General features: G+C 42.1%; 1 protein-coding gene across 1 annotated transcript in view; it reads left to right on the forward strand.

Moving 5' to 3' along the window:
- The window catches only part of Nuak (Nuak family kinase 1), a 48,596-nt gene that overhangs the window by 20,630 nt on the left and 11,619 nt on the right, over positions 1 to 16,347 (forward strand). The window contains exons 3-21 of the mRNA XM_034968767.2: positions 1,214 to 1,413; positions 3,777 to 3,885; positions 3,956 to 4,064; positions 4,631 to 4,750; positions 5,697 to 5,829; positions 6,200 to 6,278; positions 6,696 to 6,837; positions 7,733 to 7,838; positions 7,984 to 8,110; positions 9,050 to 9,140; positions 9,577 to 9,798; positions 10,075 to 10,276; positions 10,837 to 10,946; positions 11,381 to 11,499; positions 12,044 to 12,144; positions 12,459 to 12,633; positions 13,808 to 13,963; positions 14,189 to 14,389; positions 15,864 to 15,923. Of these exons, the coding sequence (XP_034824658.1) occupies positions 1,214 to 1,413; positions 3,777 to 3,885; positions 3,956 to 4,064; positions 4,631 to 4,750; positions 5,697 to 5,829; positions 6,200 to 6,278; positions 6,696 to 6,837; positions 7,733 to 7,838; positions 7,984 to 8,110; positions 9,050 to 9,140; positions 9,577 to 9,798; positions 10,075 to 10,276; positions 10,837 to 10,946; positions 11,381 to 11,499; positions 12,044 to 12,144; positions 12,459 to 12,633; positions 13,808 to 13,963; positions 14,189 to 14,389; positions 15,864 to 15,923 (2,562 nt within the window). The remainder of the gene's footprint in view (positions 1 to 1,213; positions 1,414 to 3,776; positions 3,886 to 3,955; positions 4,065 to 4,630; positions 4,751 to 5,696; positions 5,830 to 6,199; positions 6,279 to 6,695; positions 6,838 to 7,732; positions 7,839 to 7,983; positions 8,111 to 9,049; positions 9,141 to 9,576; positions 9,799 to 10,074; positions 10,277 to 10,836; positions 10,947 to 11,380; positions 11,500 to 12,043; positions 12,145 to 12,458; positions 12,634 to 13,807; positions 13,964 to 14,188; positions 14,390 to 15,863; positions 15,924 to 16,347) is intronic.

The following is a 16,347-nucleotide window of genomic DNA, read 5'->3' on the forward strand; positions in this document are numbered from 1 at the left end:
AATCAGCACCTCGATTGCGGGAAACCTGCATCAATCATTATTACAATCTCAATTGTTGTGATTGTCCGTCTGCCCGTCTGTCTGTCGTGTCTGTCATGAAAACCTATAGGGCACCCGACCTATTGACCTAGAATCATGAAATTTTGTAGGTAGGTAAGTCTTACAGTACAAAAAAAATACAAAAAAAAAATTGTGTTAATGAACAAATAATTAGTATTTTCAATTTTATAAGTAAGATAACTATACCAAATGGGGTATCATATTAAAGGGCTTTACCTGTGTACTCTAAAACTGATTTTTATTTATTTTTATGCATAATAGTTTTTGATTTATCGTGCAAAATGTCGAAAAAATACCCAAATACGGGTCCCTCGGTGCGCGAGTCTGGCTCACACTTGGCCGGTTTCTTTTTTAGTTATGGTATTTTTTCGGTTACCGACGGAGAACAACATGGCAGTGAAACTCCAGAGATAAAATGCTTTGGAAGGCAATGGAAGAAGTCTATGTCAAAATACACGAAACTTCGAAACTGCTACTGATTCGTGATATTTGTTAAAAACAAATTTAATTGAAAAATTGTAAAACCTTAGTAAATAATATTATTTAAACAATATAAATATTTGGTTTGACTCGGAGTCTCTACGTAAAGCCAAATAGACGGAAATTCGATTGCCCGTGTAAATATTAGAAGTCCATAACTTTTAGTGCTTCAATTTGCACGTTAACATTAATAATTCCGTGTAAAATGTTTAGTAGTTTGCCTATTACTTTGTATCTGTAGGTGTTTATTATGCCCATATTTGATCTCTTGAAAGCGCCGTGTTAATATCTTTATTAGAAGATTTACTTACTAAAGAAATCTTTTGTTTGAGGATTACTTTACTAAGATCAGATAGATTAAGTAACCTATGTAATAGAAAATTCTAATATTTGCAATCTTTCAATTCAATAAAAATTACTAACATTTTTTGCACTTCTTTACATTATTATTTGGTGTGATAGGTACCTATAGTACCCGACAGGTTGAAATGGCAATCCACACGCACACAGCCCCCGCGGTGACCCGGTGCGGGCGAGCGCGGGTGATGTGTGCGAAGCGTCCCCTCGCCTCATACCCCGCTTGCCATGTCAATCTGTCGCGGAATTATCGTATTCATTATTACCAACGTTATAGTATTCCATTTATTTACTGTATGTATACGTGTTGTTTCAGGTTTGATATAGTCAGAAAATTAGGTCAAGGCACATACGGGAAGGTGCAACTCGGAATCAATAAGAAAACTGGACAGGAAGTGGCTATCAAGACGATTAAAAAGTGCAAAATTGAAACCGAGGCAGATCTTATACGTATAAGAAGAGAAGTGCAAATTATGTCTTCCGTCAGACATCCAAACATTGTACATATTTATGAAGGTATTGAGTACGCTATGATTTATTTTAGTTACTGACAGACCAGAGACCGGCTGCAGTAGTAGGTACCTAGACCTACTAAGGGATGATTTATATGCCAACATGTGGCGGGCACGAGCCGCGCGTCGTGCGCGTATCCCTAGAGGTTATAGTGCATAGCGGAGTAGGATTTATGTAAGGGAGTTTTTATCTTCTTAATTCAAAAAAGTTTCCATAAAGTAATCTGAACGTAAAGATTTACGGGAACAAATTACCGCGACGTAGCTAGAAATTGTTAAACAACAACAATCGTAATCGTGAGTAAGCAATTGCATTGCACGAGAGCTACTCAGTAAGAATGTGGTGCGTTATGGAATTATTACTGAACGATATTTACTACCTTATCTTTGTACCAAGAGAGTGTGAGTTTATTTGATTGTACTCTACATAATGACGTAAATCATGGAAAACTATTGAACCTTTTTAATCGTCGTAAAAAGCAAGAGGTTGAAAATCTTGTCACTGTTTGACAAGTACACGCAATGGCTTATAAGCCAGGTACAGATCTAGGAGAAAAACGCATGCGGAGATCCGCTCCAATGTGTTGTATGGCGATGTTAAGAGAGCGCCATATCTGTGCGGACAGCGTTAGCGGGCGTTGTTCCACGCGGCCGGTACATTGAATTTTCTTAGTGCATGTGGTTACGCTTCTTCTCGCGTCGGTTCTTCAGATTTCAGTTTCATAGTTCCTTCGAGATATCACTTTCTTCACGATATTGTGCCATTTCTCTCTGTTAAGAGATGCCATACGCAAGGCATTGAATGAAAGAAGAAAACACATTTATTTCGTTAGTTGTGCTACACATCACATGTTAGATATACCACCCTAAGTCACATGTGCATTGCAGAATGGTGTGTCGCCCGCTTCTTTTATCCGGTCAGATCAACGTCTTCGGCTAGGTCCGCGGGGTCTCTTTCCTAAAAACTTCTCGATGTTAGTCGCGTTTTTCCTAGCGATGTTACCTAAGTATGCCGTAGACAGATGTTGTTATCCAATCGCATCTTTATTTATGCTCAGCACAGTATGGAGTGCATTTGATACTCATGCTCCAACGTCGCACAATCAAAGTGGAATTTTCGTGGGATAATAGTTTAAGCGGTTTTTTCGAGCTGAAATGCAGATAAATATGCCCCTGGCCTTATATTGCACAACACATGCTGTGTTTTTTTTATAAGATGCGTATATTCTTATAGCCACGTTCGAATATCGTTTATTTGATGGTAATGTGCGTGTAAAGTGAAACGCTTATTGCAGTAATTAAATAATATTTTAAAGTTATTGCTTATATATTATTGCATTATGAGAATATAAAACTGGATAAATGCGAGTCAGACTAGTGCACTAAGGGTTCCGTGCCTTGAAAGGAAAAATATAAATAGCCTTTGATCGGCAGTGCACAACTAAGTGTCTTTGTAAAAGATTATTTATTGCCGATTTATCAAAAACTGGGCTAGTTAGAGACTTCATTATATTTTTCCGTAACATATATATACGAAATCAGTGTTCCTCCTAAGGGTTCCTTTATTACAATTTTTGTATGGAACCCTAGAAATGCTGAAATAATATGAATTATGTTTTCTGTCTGATCGGCTTGTAAATTACTTCACACGATAAAACGTAAATCAAAATAGATTAGTCTTTAAATAACTTATAATTTATGTGAAATAAAAAGTACCTGGTAGAAGATATTTTTCTTTTGTATTTCGTTTCTATACGGGTGCATATACGAGTATTGAACCTATATTAATAAACTCGACGAGTAACGGATTATTGTTAAATACTTGGCGTAACAACTATGTAGTTTTTTTTTTGTTTTGTTTATTTGAAAGTAATCAACAGCGTAAATACATAATTATTATTTAAATTTAAATCTAGGTATAACAGAAGGCCAAAAGAGATTACTTAAAATTATAAATAAACTATAGATTTAGAATAAATGTAGGTATATATAATAATAAAATAAAATTACAACAGTGTGTGTATGCTTGTGTGTGTGTGTGTGTATGCGTGTGTGAGTGTGTTATCATAATTATTATGTCAGGAAGATAATATATTGTCGTCTAGGGACGAGTTTATTATGGTTAGCCAATTCAATTACACACAGTTAAAATATATAATAATGTGTGTAGGTAAATTTTTGTCTAGTGGACAAAATCAATAAGGTAGACGTCATATAAACTAAACTGACAGGTCTAAACCTAGCCTTACTTTACTGGCCAACCTATAGTATATTGGCGAACTAGAAGTATATTCTTCTTACAGCAAGATCTCCCATCCTCTTTACTATGTTTGTCTTCTTGTTTATTAAAAACGTTTTTATTTTCAGTATTCGAAAACAGTGAAAAAATGATTCTTGTAATGGAGTATTGTTCCGGTGGTGAACTTTACGACTACCTCAGCCAAAAAAAAGTATTAGAAGAAGACGAAGCCAGAAGGTCAGGCATAGTGACCAATATATAAGGATTTCTCACGTATACCTATCTTTAATGTCTGTCATAATTACAGGTTATTCCGGCAGATTGCAACAGCTGTTTATTATTGTCATATACACAAAATCTGTCATAGAGATTTAAAGTTAGAAAATGTTTTGCTTGACGACACTGGTAGTGCTAAGGTGGGTATGACAAAAACGTAGTTACAGAGCCAATTAAAAGTCTAGTTTTGACTGTCGTATTATATGTGTGGTATTAGCAGACACCATCTTGTAGTTCGTTTTTTTTTTAAAGAATATTAGCCATGTTAAATGACTAATATTCCCCTTTCCTCTCCATTTGGTTAAAAAGTATTACAAACTGATATTGAAGCCAATTTACACTGGTTACATTATACTTAGCAAATCATGTTACAATACCAGAAAATAATGTACACCGACCTTTAGAAGGAGGAAGCGGATTTGTAGAGCATTGTCTCTGTCGCGTCGTTGAGACCGACAAAACGTACCATAAATATGAGTGACAGAGACAACGCTCTACAAAGCCGAAATGTCATTCTAAAGGCCGATGCACATTACTTTTACCGCGTACTGTACATTTGTTATTGAAGACAACTTTCTGTTAAAAAATCTTGTTGTGTTTAATAATAACTTAGAAATGACAAAAGTGGATTATTAAATGGCCAATGAATTATTATTGAAAATACAAGATTATTTAATGGTAAAAAGTAAAAACATTGCGTTTTCAGATAGCTGATTTTGGACTTTCAAATGTTTTCAAAGAGACGTCCCTTTTATCTACATTTTGTGGATCACCTCTGTACGCTTCACCAGAAATAGTCAAAGGAACGCCGTATATTGGACCTGAGGTAACTATACAAGAACCAAGAATCTTATCTCCATCATCGTATTCATCACGGCAACCGATAGACATCCACTGATGTTTTAGTTTTCTATTTGTTACTATTTATTGCTCACACAAATATACAATTTGCCCGTACGTTAAATAAATATTCTTCTTAATGCTAGCATGCCCCCCATTTTTGAATCATGCCTGTTATTTTTTTAAACCTTTTATTAAGTGTAAACTTACAATGGTTTAAAATAATAAGAGAAAAAGAATTATTTTATACAAATAGCGACCCCAAGAGCAGTTGGGTCACCTGATATTAAGTGATTATCGGCCCCCATTTGCAGCCCCAGAGGAGCCGCCAAGGCGTTGCCCGCTTTTTAGGAAGATTCGGTTCTTGAATTACCTCAAGTTAAAATCTTTATTAAAAACCGGCCAAGTGCGAGTCAGGCTCGCGCAACAAGGGTTCCGTACTACAGTCATATTTTTCCAACATTTTGCACGATAATTCAAAAACTATGATGCAGAAAAATAAATAAAAATCTGTTTTAGAATGTACACGGGAAGCCCTTTCATATGATACCCCACTTGATATAGTTATCTTATTTCGAAAATTGAAAATACTATTTATTAGTTCATGACCACAATTTTTTTTGTGTGATGTAACCACAAATTCATGGTTTCAGATTTTTCAGCTATAAGACCTATCTACCGGCCAAATTTCATGATTCTAGGTCAACGGGAAGTACCCTGTAGGTTTCTTGACAGACCGACAGACAGACAGACAACAATGTGATCCTATATGGGTTCCGTTTTTCCTTTTCAGGTACGGAACCCTAAAAATCAGAAACGTACTAAGACGAAGAACTTACTTACAATCAAGATGTGTTTGCACAAGTTACGTGGATAATAATATAGCTATACAAGGTATGCTTATCTAAAGTCAAACAAAATTCTGTTCACAGGTGGATTGCTGGTCGTTAGGTGTCCTGTTATACACTCTAGTCTACGGAGCCATGCCGTTCGATGGTTCAAACTTCAAACGTCTGGTGAGGCAGATAAGCAACGGAGATTATTACGAACCCAAAAACCCGTCAAGTATGTATATCACCATTTCTATTATGTACAGTTCTTATACCGTACTTTCTAGTTATTACAGAATGCACGGCATGCTTTGCAATGCGACGCACACAACACTTAAGGTTTACGTTCTCATGAACGTACACCTTAAGTGCAGCGTGCGTGTGTCAGTAACTTATGCCAACAACAATTATACAAAATTTCAACCCAATCGGATACGATGCATGAACACAGAAAACGAACGAACCAACACACAAACTTTTTTTATACCATTCAAATAAATTCAATTAAAATTCAAATAAATTTTTAAAACCTACCAATCGTCTCCATTTAAAATTTGGAACTAGTAACCATTGTGTAACAATAAATTGTATTTTATTTTTTGTAGCTGCATCACCACTCATTCGGGACATGTTAACGGTAGATCCACTAAAGAGAGCCGATATCGCATATATCTGTGATAACCCGTAAGTAGTTTTTTTCTATTTAAATGAAGATATCTCAAGCTATCTCTATACCAAAATTCGTCAAAGTTGGTTTAACGGACAAGTCTTAAAAAATTCCAGAACAGGTTTTCCGAGATGAAAAGTAGCCTATGTCTATCCCTGAGCTGTAAGATATCTCTGTACTAAAATTCGGCAAAATTGTTTAAATGGGTGCAGTGGGTAAATCGTTTAAGTGGGTGGGGGCAGTGAAAAGTTAGCAAACAGACAGACATACTTTCGCATTTATAATATTAGTATGGATTGAGTGAGCCGAGCCATTATGAACGGTACGATGAGCCTGCTTCATACTGAAACTCAGATATAAAAAAATCATCTGTTGCATGCTTTTTAACTTTCATGGCACGTTATTGTTAGTTAACAGTTTTTGTTTTTCCACAGTTGGGTGAACGTGGGATGTGAGACGTCATGCCTGGAGATGGCGGAAGCTTTGGCGGCAGAGACGCCGGTGCGCCTCGACTTGCTACTGTCGCTAGCGCCCGCGGCGCCCTCTAGCTCCAACAGTGTGGTTGTTCCTGCACAGGTAACACCCATTGAAAACTTCTTTAGACGCGATTTGAGAGTAACCCAGAAAGTATCCCACAGTGCCCTACTTTAGCCCAATTGGATAAAGAATGATCACTAACAAAGTAGTCTAGCAACCTATGGCAGGTATAAATGATATTTCTTCACAAAATTTATTTCATACAACATAAGTTACTCCATTTATTTTTACGATAAACTTCATATTCTAATACTGTCAATCTAGGCATCTAGCGTACCTATAGGATTGTGGTAACAAATCATTTATATTTTAAAATACTTTTAATAGTAATTTTGATGCAAAAGTATAGATTACATGAAAAGACAAAAATAGATGGTTATTAATTCTATTCATTCTCTTAAAAAGACACGTCATTAAGTGTAATGAATTGTACAAATTATTTGAAAAATCACTAATCTGTCGGTTTTGCATAACAAATTGTCATTCATTCTTGTTCGTATTTATGAGTATTATTATAAGCTGGGGCCACTCGCAGGTTGAGATCTATAGAGCGCACTTTGACTTAGCTCAGACTTTAATTTCAGTTAAAAGTTTTAAAACGAGACAGGTTTTATGCCAGCGATATAATGCGGTCTCATTTTAACAAAGTCCTAAGTCTGAGCAAAGACAAAGTGTGCTCTATAGATCTCAATCGTAGGTTCCATTACATTTTACGATGTGTATTGTCGGTGTTCGAGCGTGTGTGCGAAGCGTTTACTACTCATCTCAATCAAGTTTGAAGCTTTGTTTAATGTGTAAAAAGACACACGTCTTCTGTAACGAGACATACAAATCCAATAACTTCACTCATCATTGTCATTTATTTATTTAATAGGAACTGCCGAAGAATTTCAACAGAAGTTCCAATTATTATACTTCAACTTTATTTTTATAGACGGACCTCGGTCCAGAAGAGAGCTGTACAGATCTAACGAGTTCCACTTCAATGGCTGTGGAACCAAGCAACTCCGCCGAGAAGAGGATCCTCGATCTGGTTGCTGGTATGAATTATTCTTCATAGCTTTATTCTTTTAAATTGCCCACTTTTCGGCTTATCCTAAGCCCTCGATTATTCAAAAAATAATGTTTTTTAAATTTACTCTAGGATATAAACTAGGTTGATGAATGGTCATTCGATTTTTCTAGAGGGCGGAGAGGACGCAATTAAGCCATCGCCAACGCGTACACTGGTGGCCGCGGCAGACAACAAACGCAAGTATGACGCCGCCATGTCTGCTAGCGGGCTGCTGCGGAAGAAGGAGCGAGTTGCCAGGTTAGCTCGTGAACTGACATAGATGTGTCCAAATAAAATAGTAGAAACCACATTAAAACAAGCCGCGGACGGACGGACGGACAGACGGACACGGCGAAACTGTTTACATGGGTGGGTATAACATGGGTTCCTTGTTGCCTATGGAACCCTAAAATGCGGTGATAGCCTAGTGGTTGAGACATCGCTTTCTATTTGGGGGGCCGCTGTCTTAACTTTCGGAGATTTAAGCAATTTAATTACATGCTTATTGCTTAACGATGTAGAGAAACATCGTGAGGAAACCTGCATGTCTGAGTGTTCACAATAATATTCTCAAAGGTGGTGAAGTCTGTCAATCCGCACTTGGCCGGGGTGGCGGACTAACAAACTCTTCTCATCTGAGAAAAACATGTGCTAAGTAGTGGGTCCGCGGCGATGCATTGAAAGGGTTGAAGCATATTACCCTTTTTTAATGTTATCAGCTACAGTATGCGGTAGAAAATAATGTACATCGACCTTTTGAAAGACATTTCGGCTTTGTAGAGCGTTGTCTCTGTCACTCATTTCTATGTGACGTTTTGTCGTTCTCAACGACAGAGACAATGCTCTACAAAACCGCTATCTCTTTCTAAAGGTACATTATTTTCTGCTGCGTACATGAAATCGCGTAAACGCGTAAATGAAATCATCCTTGGTTTTTGAAACATTCTCAGATATTGTTTTTATTGTATTGTGCCAATCGATTCAGTTTTTTAATAGGTCGAAACTCAAAACGCGTTGTAACAGCAAATCGAATCACGTTTGATTCGCCGCGTCACAAGACGCTTCATATAAACAGCAAATATTATGTTTCGCTACGCGAAATCGCCCGGTGCGGTTGTGAGTTGTTGCAGATTAGCATTACGGTTTTAAACTTAGGCCCGTAAGGACCAAATCACCTTGAAGTTGTTTTTTTAACAGTTGTGCTAGCGTAGCACCTTTATCGCCCGCCTTGCCGGAGGAAGACGCGAGGCAAGCATCTCCGCCGCCGGAACAAGAAACGGAAGACTCGGTAAGCTATTGTTATTATGTACAGTACTACTACTACTTTTATACTACTTTTTGGTCGCAACGGCCAAACTTGTTTGAGGAGAAAATCGCAAGACAACGCAGACTAAAATCGAATGTATACCAATGACATACAGACCTTATTGTGAATAATTCTTTTCATAATGTTGCTTGCGGAAAAGGATAGCACTAGATTTAGACCAGTTAATTTAGTTTAGTTTAGAGATTGTGTACAAGAGAATCGGCCCCATTGTTTGACGATAAGATTTTGAAACACAAGAACAACTGAGACTCGTGCTATCTCGCTTATGATTCGCGCGTACCAAACTTGGCGTTTAGGCACCAACCAATAGCGAACGGACGCGCGCTATGAGATATTTTCGCGCCATTCGCACAGAATAATATTATGTTTAAACTAAAGTTAATAATATATGTTATAGTTACAGGTAACGCAGCCTACTCTAAGGTCGTCAGCAACGATGACAATATCCCCCGCACCGAGCATGCCGCCCGAGCCAGCGAGCGAGCCGCCCGCGGAGGTGAGCTCCGACGCGCCACACGAAGAGGAACCGAAGGACAAGCCTAAACCAAAACTCGTCATCAGGAAGATGCCATCGCCGCCTAAAGCTGACGAAAGGACGGAGAAATTTGAGGAGCCAAAGGTACTAAATTTCTATATTTCTTAAAAACCACAACTCACACATACAGACATAATAGAGAGAAGAAAGCAGTTCAGCAAATGTAAGGGTGATTTGCAGCCTGACCATGCACTCTTTCTTGACTTTATGCGTATAGAAGTTATGGGGTGCGGATGAAGGTACAAATTTTTTAAAATCGAAAAGATGGTTACAGATGTTAAAATATACAGTTGCAGTAGCGGACACGGATACGAATATTCATTATAACTCTGGTTAAAACATCTTTCTTTTTTCAACTAGGCGGAGGGACCCAAACCGCTATCGGTGTCGTCGACCGCGGAGAAGTTGACCTCGTTGTCGCTGGCGCAGCCCGCGCCCGCTTCGCCCGCCAAGCCCAAGAAGCTGTCTATCGGCGGCCACGTGGGCAGCTTCAAGGAGCAGTTCGAGCGCCGCGCCTCCCTCACTGCGGCCCCCGAGATCAAGCGCAATATTACTAAGCCAGGTAGGACTCGCCACGTACTATCAAAAAGATCATCAGAAGAATCTCGTGCTCGGAGGCGCCGGATGTAAAAATAAAAAAGCTTAAATCCACGCGGAATAAGTTGTGGGAAAAACTAGTACGCAAAAAGATATGACTTCAGTAAGTAAATTTGTCATCAAAAAGTAAGCTTGAGTAACTTTCTATCCCAAAAAGAAAGAAAACTTCTCAGCCCATTAACTCTTCGCGCTCTGTATTCACTAATCGAACCAGTGGGAGATGCATTAGACCATTCAAAAGTATTTATTAAAATTTTATTTGAATAAAAAATCTTTCTAGTTCTGTATTTGAAAGCTAGACTGGAAGAGTAGTGGCTTCGACAGCTACAATAGTATGATCCAAGACCAGTAGGTTGATTCCGTAAAACCGCTGAATATATGGTTTTCTTGTTGTAACAATGCATAGTAGCCAATAGTGAGCGAGCGTTAACCAATCGGATATTGTAGCTGTCATTGTACCGCAATCAAGTAATAGGTTCCAGTGCTAAATGAGGTGGATGGCTGAATGGTTATATCTGTTTGTAGTGTCCAAGATTGCGAAGCCAAAGGCACAGAGTGAGGATCGCGAGTTGACGCTCAAGTCTTCGGACAACACCACCGTGCGACTGCAGCAGATTGGCATTGAACCTGCGCCGGTAAGTAAGAGAACACCAACTTTCTCGGTAAAGCCTTATGCACCTAATAAAACAAACTTTAATGCGTCCAAACTAAGAATGACTGAAATATCAAAACATATTGCGTTGTTAAGCTACCTCCGCTACAATAAAAATGAATTGTTTGTTTTATGCTGCATCAATGTTTGTATTTTTTCCACATCAAAATCTCTTTTTTGCTTCCGTTTCCGAAATGCAAGCTATCTCTGTATTAAACCTTGTCATAATCGGTTGAAACCCAGACCGACATCCTTTTGAATTTAAATTATCGAGTATGCATTGGTGTTTTGTGAACGCGGCTAAAACAATACGTTCCGAACCAGTGATAGATACATTTGACGATACAAAAGTACTTGTAAAAGTTTAATTGAATAAAAATATTATTATTTATTTATTTATCATGTTTATTGTATAAGCAATCGCCCCAAACACCAATGGAGGAGATGAATCGTGGCGGAGTGAAAAAGACAGAGAGCGAGCCCGCGCACAGCGGCCCGCCGCTCGACCCGGCCGTGGTACTGCAGGACGCTAGGAGGTTAGTATAAAGCAAAACAATTTGCAAAACCCAAATAAAATCTGCCTAGTGCCTACAAACTGCGACAGACGGAAATTACCCTTTTACGAGCACCCCATTCCTAGGTAAACCAAAACCAAGTATTTGGGTATAACCTTTGATATGAAAACTTTTAGATAGCAATCAGTCGCCCTAATCCTCTCAGATTCAGGTTATGATTGTTATATCAAACTGTGATAGCCTGGTGGGTAGGACGTCCGCCTCCTAATCGAAGGTCGGGGGTTCGATCCTGGGTACACACCTCTAACTTTTCGAAGTTATGTGTGTTTTAAGTAATTAAATATTACTTGCTTTTACGGTGAAGGAAAACATCATGAAGAAACCTGCATGCCTGAGAGTTCTGCATAGTGTTCTCAAAAGTGTGTAAAGTCTGCCAATCTGTACTTGACCAGGGTGATAGACTATGACTAAACCCTACTCTGAGAGGAGACCTGTGGTTATAGTGAGCCGGCGATGGGATCATGATGATGATGATGTTATATCAAACAAAAAATATTTTTAATAGGAGTCTCCAGAACTCGATGGCGAAACTGGCAGAGGAGCGCGCGGGCGAGGACAGCCGCCGTCGCGCCGCCAGGGATATCATTTCCACGGCCATACGAACAGGTATCGAACGAGACCGTCAAGGCCGAACCGCAATACAGTGGCGAGGCACATGCAATTTTATTGTTTAAAACTTGGCCGAGCCATATTTGTGAAAAATGTACTGATTCTTTCACACTCATTGAAAATGTTAAAATATGCGAGAGAGAAGGAAACTACGCGACAGATCGAGATAGCAATCGGGGAAGGAATGCCCCGCACACCCGCACAGCCTCGGTGCGGGTGTGCGGGGCGTCCCCCGATACCCCAATTCCCATCTCAACCTATCGCGGATTATAGCTAACCACAGCATCTTAACGTGTTAGGTGAATGTGCAGGCAAACCGCCAGTGCCGTACGGGCGCTCGTCGTCGGCCGGCGTGGCGAGCCTGGCGTCGCCGCCCGGCACGCCGCCCGCGCCGCCCTCCGCCTCCGCGCCGCCGCTCGCCTCCGCCTCGTCCCCGCGCGTCTTCCGCACCGAGGTGCTGCACAGCATCAAAGACCACAGGAACAGGTATACAGACACAAAAAATAATCATGAAAACATTGTCAAGAAACTATAAGATATGTTTTATTTATACCAGCAGATAAATACACGGTTTATTCTTTAAAAGAAAAGAAAGAAAAACGTTTATTTTTTAAGGCTGTACCACACATTACCATTATTAGGTTAGGTTATCCCGGCGCCTCTTATACTTGAGTAGTAAAGTCAAAAGACCTCAAGTAGAAGAAGCGCCGGAATAAACCATGTCATGTGTGGCACAACCCGAAAAAAAAAAAAGGTCCCTACTCAGCATAAATTCTATATGTCTTGCACAAGTACAAAAACATACAGCGCTGGTTTTCAGTAAGAACCCTGATTCGGGTGGCGCCACGGAATTATTTCAATTGTACTTATCTAATCTATCTATTCTATATGTTAATAATATATACAAATTCACACATATTATACTTACTTATATATATATATATATATATATATAATTGGACACATCTATGCACATGTATAAGGTATGGCTATGATGTAACCTAAATCTTGTTACAAAAAGGAGTACTCCGCCACATGATCCTGAAATTCTACCTGTTTATCCAAAAGGAATTTTTTCAATTTAGTTTTGAATGAAAATTTACTTTTTAAATTCCTTATTGGAGGGGGGATATTATTCCAACATTTAGTGGCGGAGTACGTAAATGAACCTCTAAATGCGGCAGTGCGATGGAATGGAATACGAAGTTGATGGCGACAGCTTCGCAAACGGTCAGATTCACCATCGCCTACCCAATGAAGTTTATCGGCTAGGTACGTGGGCTTACTCAGTTTAACCACACCAAAAAGTAAACCAGCAAGATGTAACTTCCTCCTTGATCTCATCTTCAACAACTTATGATTGTTCAGAAAAGGGGTAATATGACTGCGCGGAGGAACCTCAAAACTGAAACGTGCACATGCGTTCTGCACACGTTGAACGAGACGTTTTGTTCTGCATAACAACCGTGGCCCATATATAGTGTCTGCATAGTTCAGCTTTGAAAGCACCAGAGCCTCTACCAACTGGATACGCAGTTCTTGAGAAAGATAGTTACGAACTTTGTAAAGTATTTTCAGTCGATAGAAGCAATTGCGAACTTTCTCGGCTATATGATTTTCAAATCTCAGGTCTGAGTCCATAAGCAGGCATTCTTTACAGAGGAGTATCAGTGGAGCGCATCATTCCCATCACGATGTCGGGCGAGGAACCGCCGCCGGCGCGAGCGGCCGCACCCACCACTCCAGTGACGCCCGGCACGCCACTCACTACGCCGCCCGGCTCCGTCACCTCGCCCACTGCGAAAACGCCTCTCAGGTACAGATATATAATATTTTCACCTTACTACCTCGAAAAACCGCCTTTGCTGCTTAAAACCAGTGAGCAAAATTCAAAAAATTATGCACATTGAGTGAGGAAAAGTTTTTTGAATTAAGAAAGCGACATGCGAATTGGCATATTATTATTATGCGAAGTTTCTTAATTCACGCCCGCTATTTTATACGGACGGGCTTTACAAGAAAACTATTTTTAATGGTGCAGGCGGTTGGCTTCAACGGAGTCCACAGGAGAGGCGGTGTCTCCGCCAACGGGCGAACCGATCAAGAAGTCGGCTCGCGAGTTCATCATCCCCATCGCGGTGGAGGGCAAGGGCTACGTGACGCCGCGCCAGCGCAGCCTCGAGCCCGAGCAGATGCCCGCGCGCCTTGGCCGCGCCGCCGCGCCCAAGCCTCGGCGCATCAGGTGGGTGTACGACAGGCGAGCGAGAAGTCGGCTCGCGAGTTCATCATCCCCATCGCGGTGGAGGGCAAGGGCTACGTGACGCCGCGCCAGCGCAGCCTCGAGCCCGAGCAGATGCCCGCGCGCCTTGGCCGCGCCGCCGCGCCCAAGCCTCGGCGCATCAGGTGGGTGTACGACAGGCGAGCGAGAAGTCGGCTCGCGAGTTCATCATCCCCATCGCGGTGGAGGGCAAGGGCTACGTGACGCCGCGCCAGCGCAGCCTCGAGCCCGAGCAGATGCCCGCGCGCCTTGGCCGCGCCGCCGCGCCCAAGCCTCGGCGCATCAGGTGGGTGTACGACAGGCGAGCGAGAAGTCGGCTCGCGAGTTCATCATCCCCATCGCGGTGGAGGGCAAGGGCTACGTGACGCCGCGCCAGCGCAGCCTCGAGCCCGAGCAGATGCCCGCGCGCCTTGGCCGCGCCGCCGCGCCCAAGCCTCGGCGCATCAGGTGGGTGTACGACAGGCGAGCGAGAAGTCGGCTCGCGAGTTCATCATCCCCATCGCGGTGGAGGGCAAGGGCTACGTGACGCCGCGCCAGCGCAGCCTCGAGCCCGAGCAGATGCCCGCGCGCCTTGGCCGCGCCGCCGCGCCCAAGCCTCGGCGCATCAGGTGGGTGTACGACAGGCGAGCGAGAAGTCGGCTCGCGAGTTCATCATCCCCATCGCGGTGGAGGGCAAGGGCTACGTGACGCCGCGCCAGCGCAGCCTCGAGCCCGAGCAGATGCCCGCGCGCCTTGGCCGCGCCGCCGCGCCCAAGCCTCGGCGCATCAGGTGGGTGTACGACAGGCGAGCGAGAAGTCGGCTCGCGAGTTCATCATCCCCATCGCGGTGGAGGGCAAGGGCTACGTGACGCCGCGCCAGCGCAGCCTCGAGCCCGAGCAGATGCCCGCGCGCCTTGGCCGCGCCGCCGCGCCCAAGCCTCGGCGCATCAGGTGGGTGTACGACAGGCGAGCGAGAAGTCGGCTCGCGAGTTCATCATCCCCATCGCGGTGGAGGGCAAGGGCTACGTGACGCCGCGCCAGCGCAGCCTCGAGCCCGAGCAGATGCCCGCGCGCCTTGGCCGCGCCGCCGCGCCCAAGCCTCGGCGCATCAGGTGGGTGTACGACAGGCGAGCGAGAAGTCGGCTCGCGAGTTCATCATCCCCATCGCGGTGGAGGGCAAGGGCTACGTGACGCCGCGCCAGCGCAGCCTCGAGCCCGAGCAGATGCCCGCGCGCCTTGGCCGCGCCGCCGCGCCCAAGCCTCGGCGCATCAGGTGGGTGTACGACAGGCGAGCGAGAAGTCGGCTCGCGAGTTCATCATCGACAACAACAACAAAAACGTTTCGTGCGAGTTTCATTTCATAAAGAAAGACAGGCTTATGGTTCTGTGGTTAATTAAAATATTAATAAATATTTAAATTAAATGGAAGTTTAATCGCAAATGTATTGCCTTTTTTCAGCAGTCTAGTCAGTGGCGGAGAGTCGGAAGAAGAAGACGACACACACATGCACAGATTAAGGTATGTACTTTCTCGCCATAACGCGTTGAAATATAAATATAAGGAAAGTGCTGGTAAAACGCATAAGAAAATTTGTCCATGGCATATAAAGCTGTGTTAGTTTAGAATACATTTACATCGAGCAAAGAAAATCTAAAAAGAAGTCTTGTTTTACATAATTTTTGATTAAAATTTGATTGCTAGAACCATTGGTAAACAGTTCTACCCATTAACTTTAGTTGGAGTTATCAAAATGATCATTGAAAAATTACAAGAACTTATTTTTTTAATCTTTTAAATTGAATATGATAATGAAGATCAAAGTGCACTTTACCGGATGAAATTTTTGTCAGAATCATAAAATGATATCATACGACCGAGCGATGTAGCATTGAATGCTCTTATAATCTTTATACACCTCAAAATCTAAGCTGTGATATTATAA

This window comes from Maniola hyperantus, chromosome 5 (assembly GCF_902806685.2).
Source record: "Maniola hyperantus chromosome 5, iAphHyp1.2, whole genome shotgun sequence".
Lineage (NCBI taxonomy): Eukaryota > Metazoa > Arthropoda > Insecta > Lepidoptera > Nymphalidae > Maniola > Maniola hyperantus.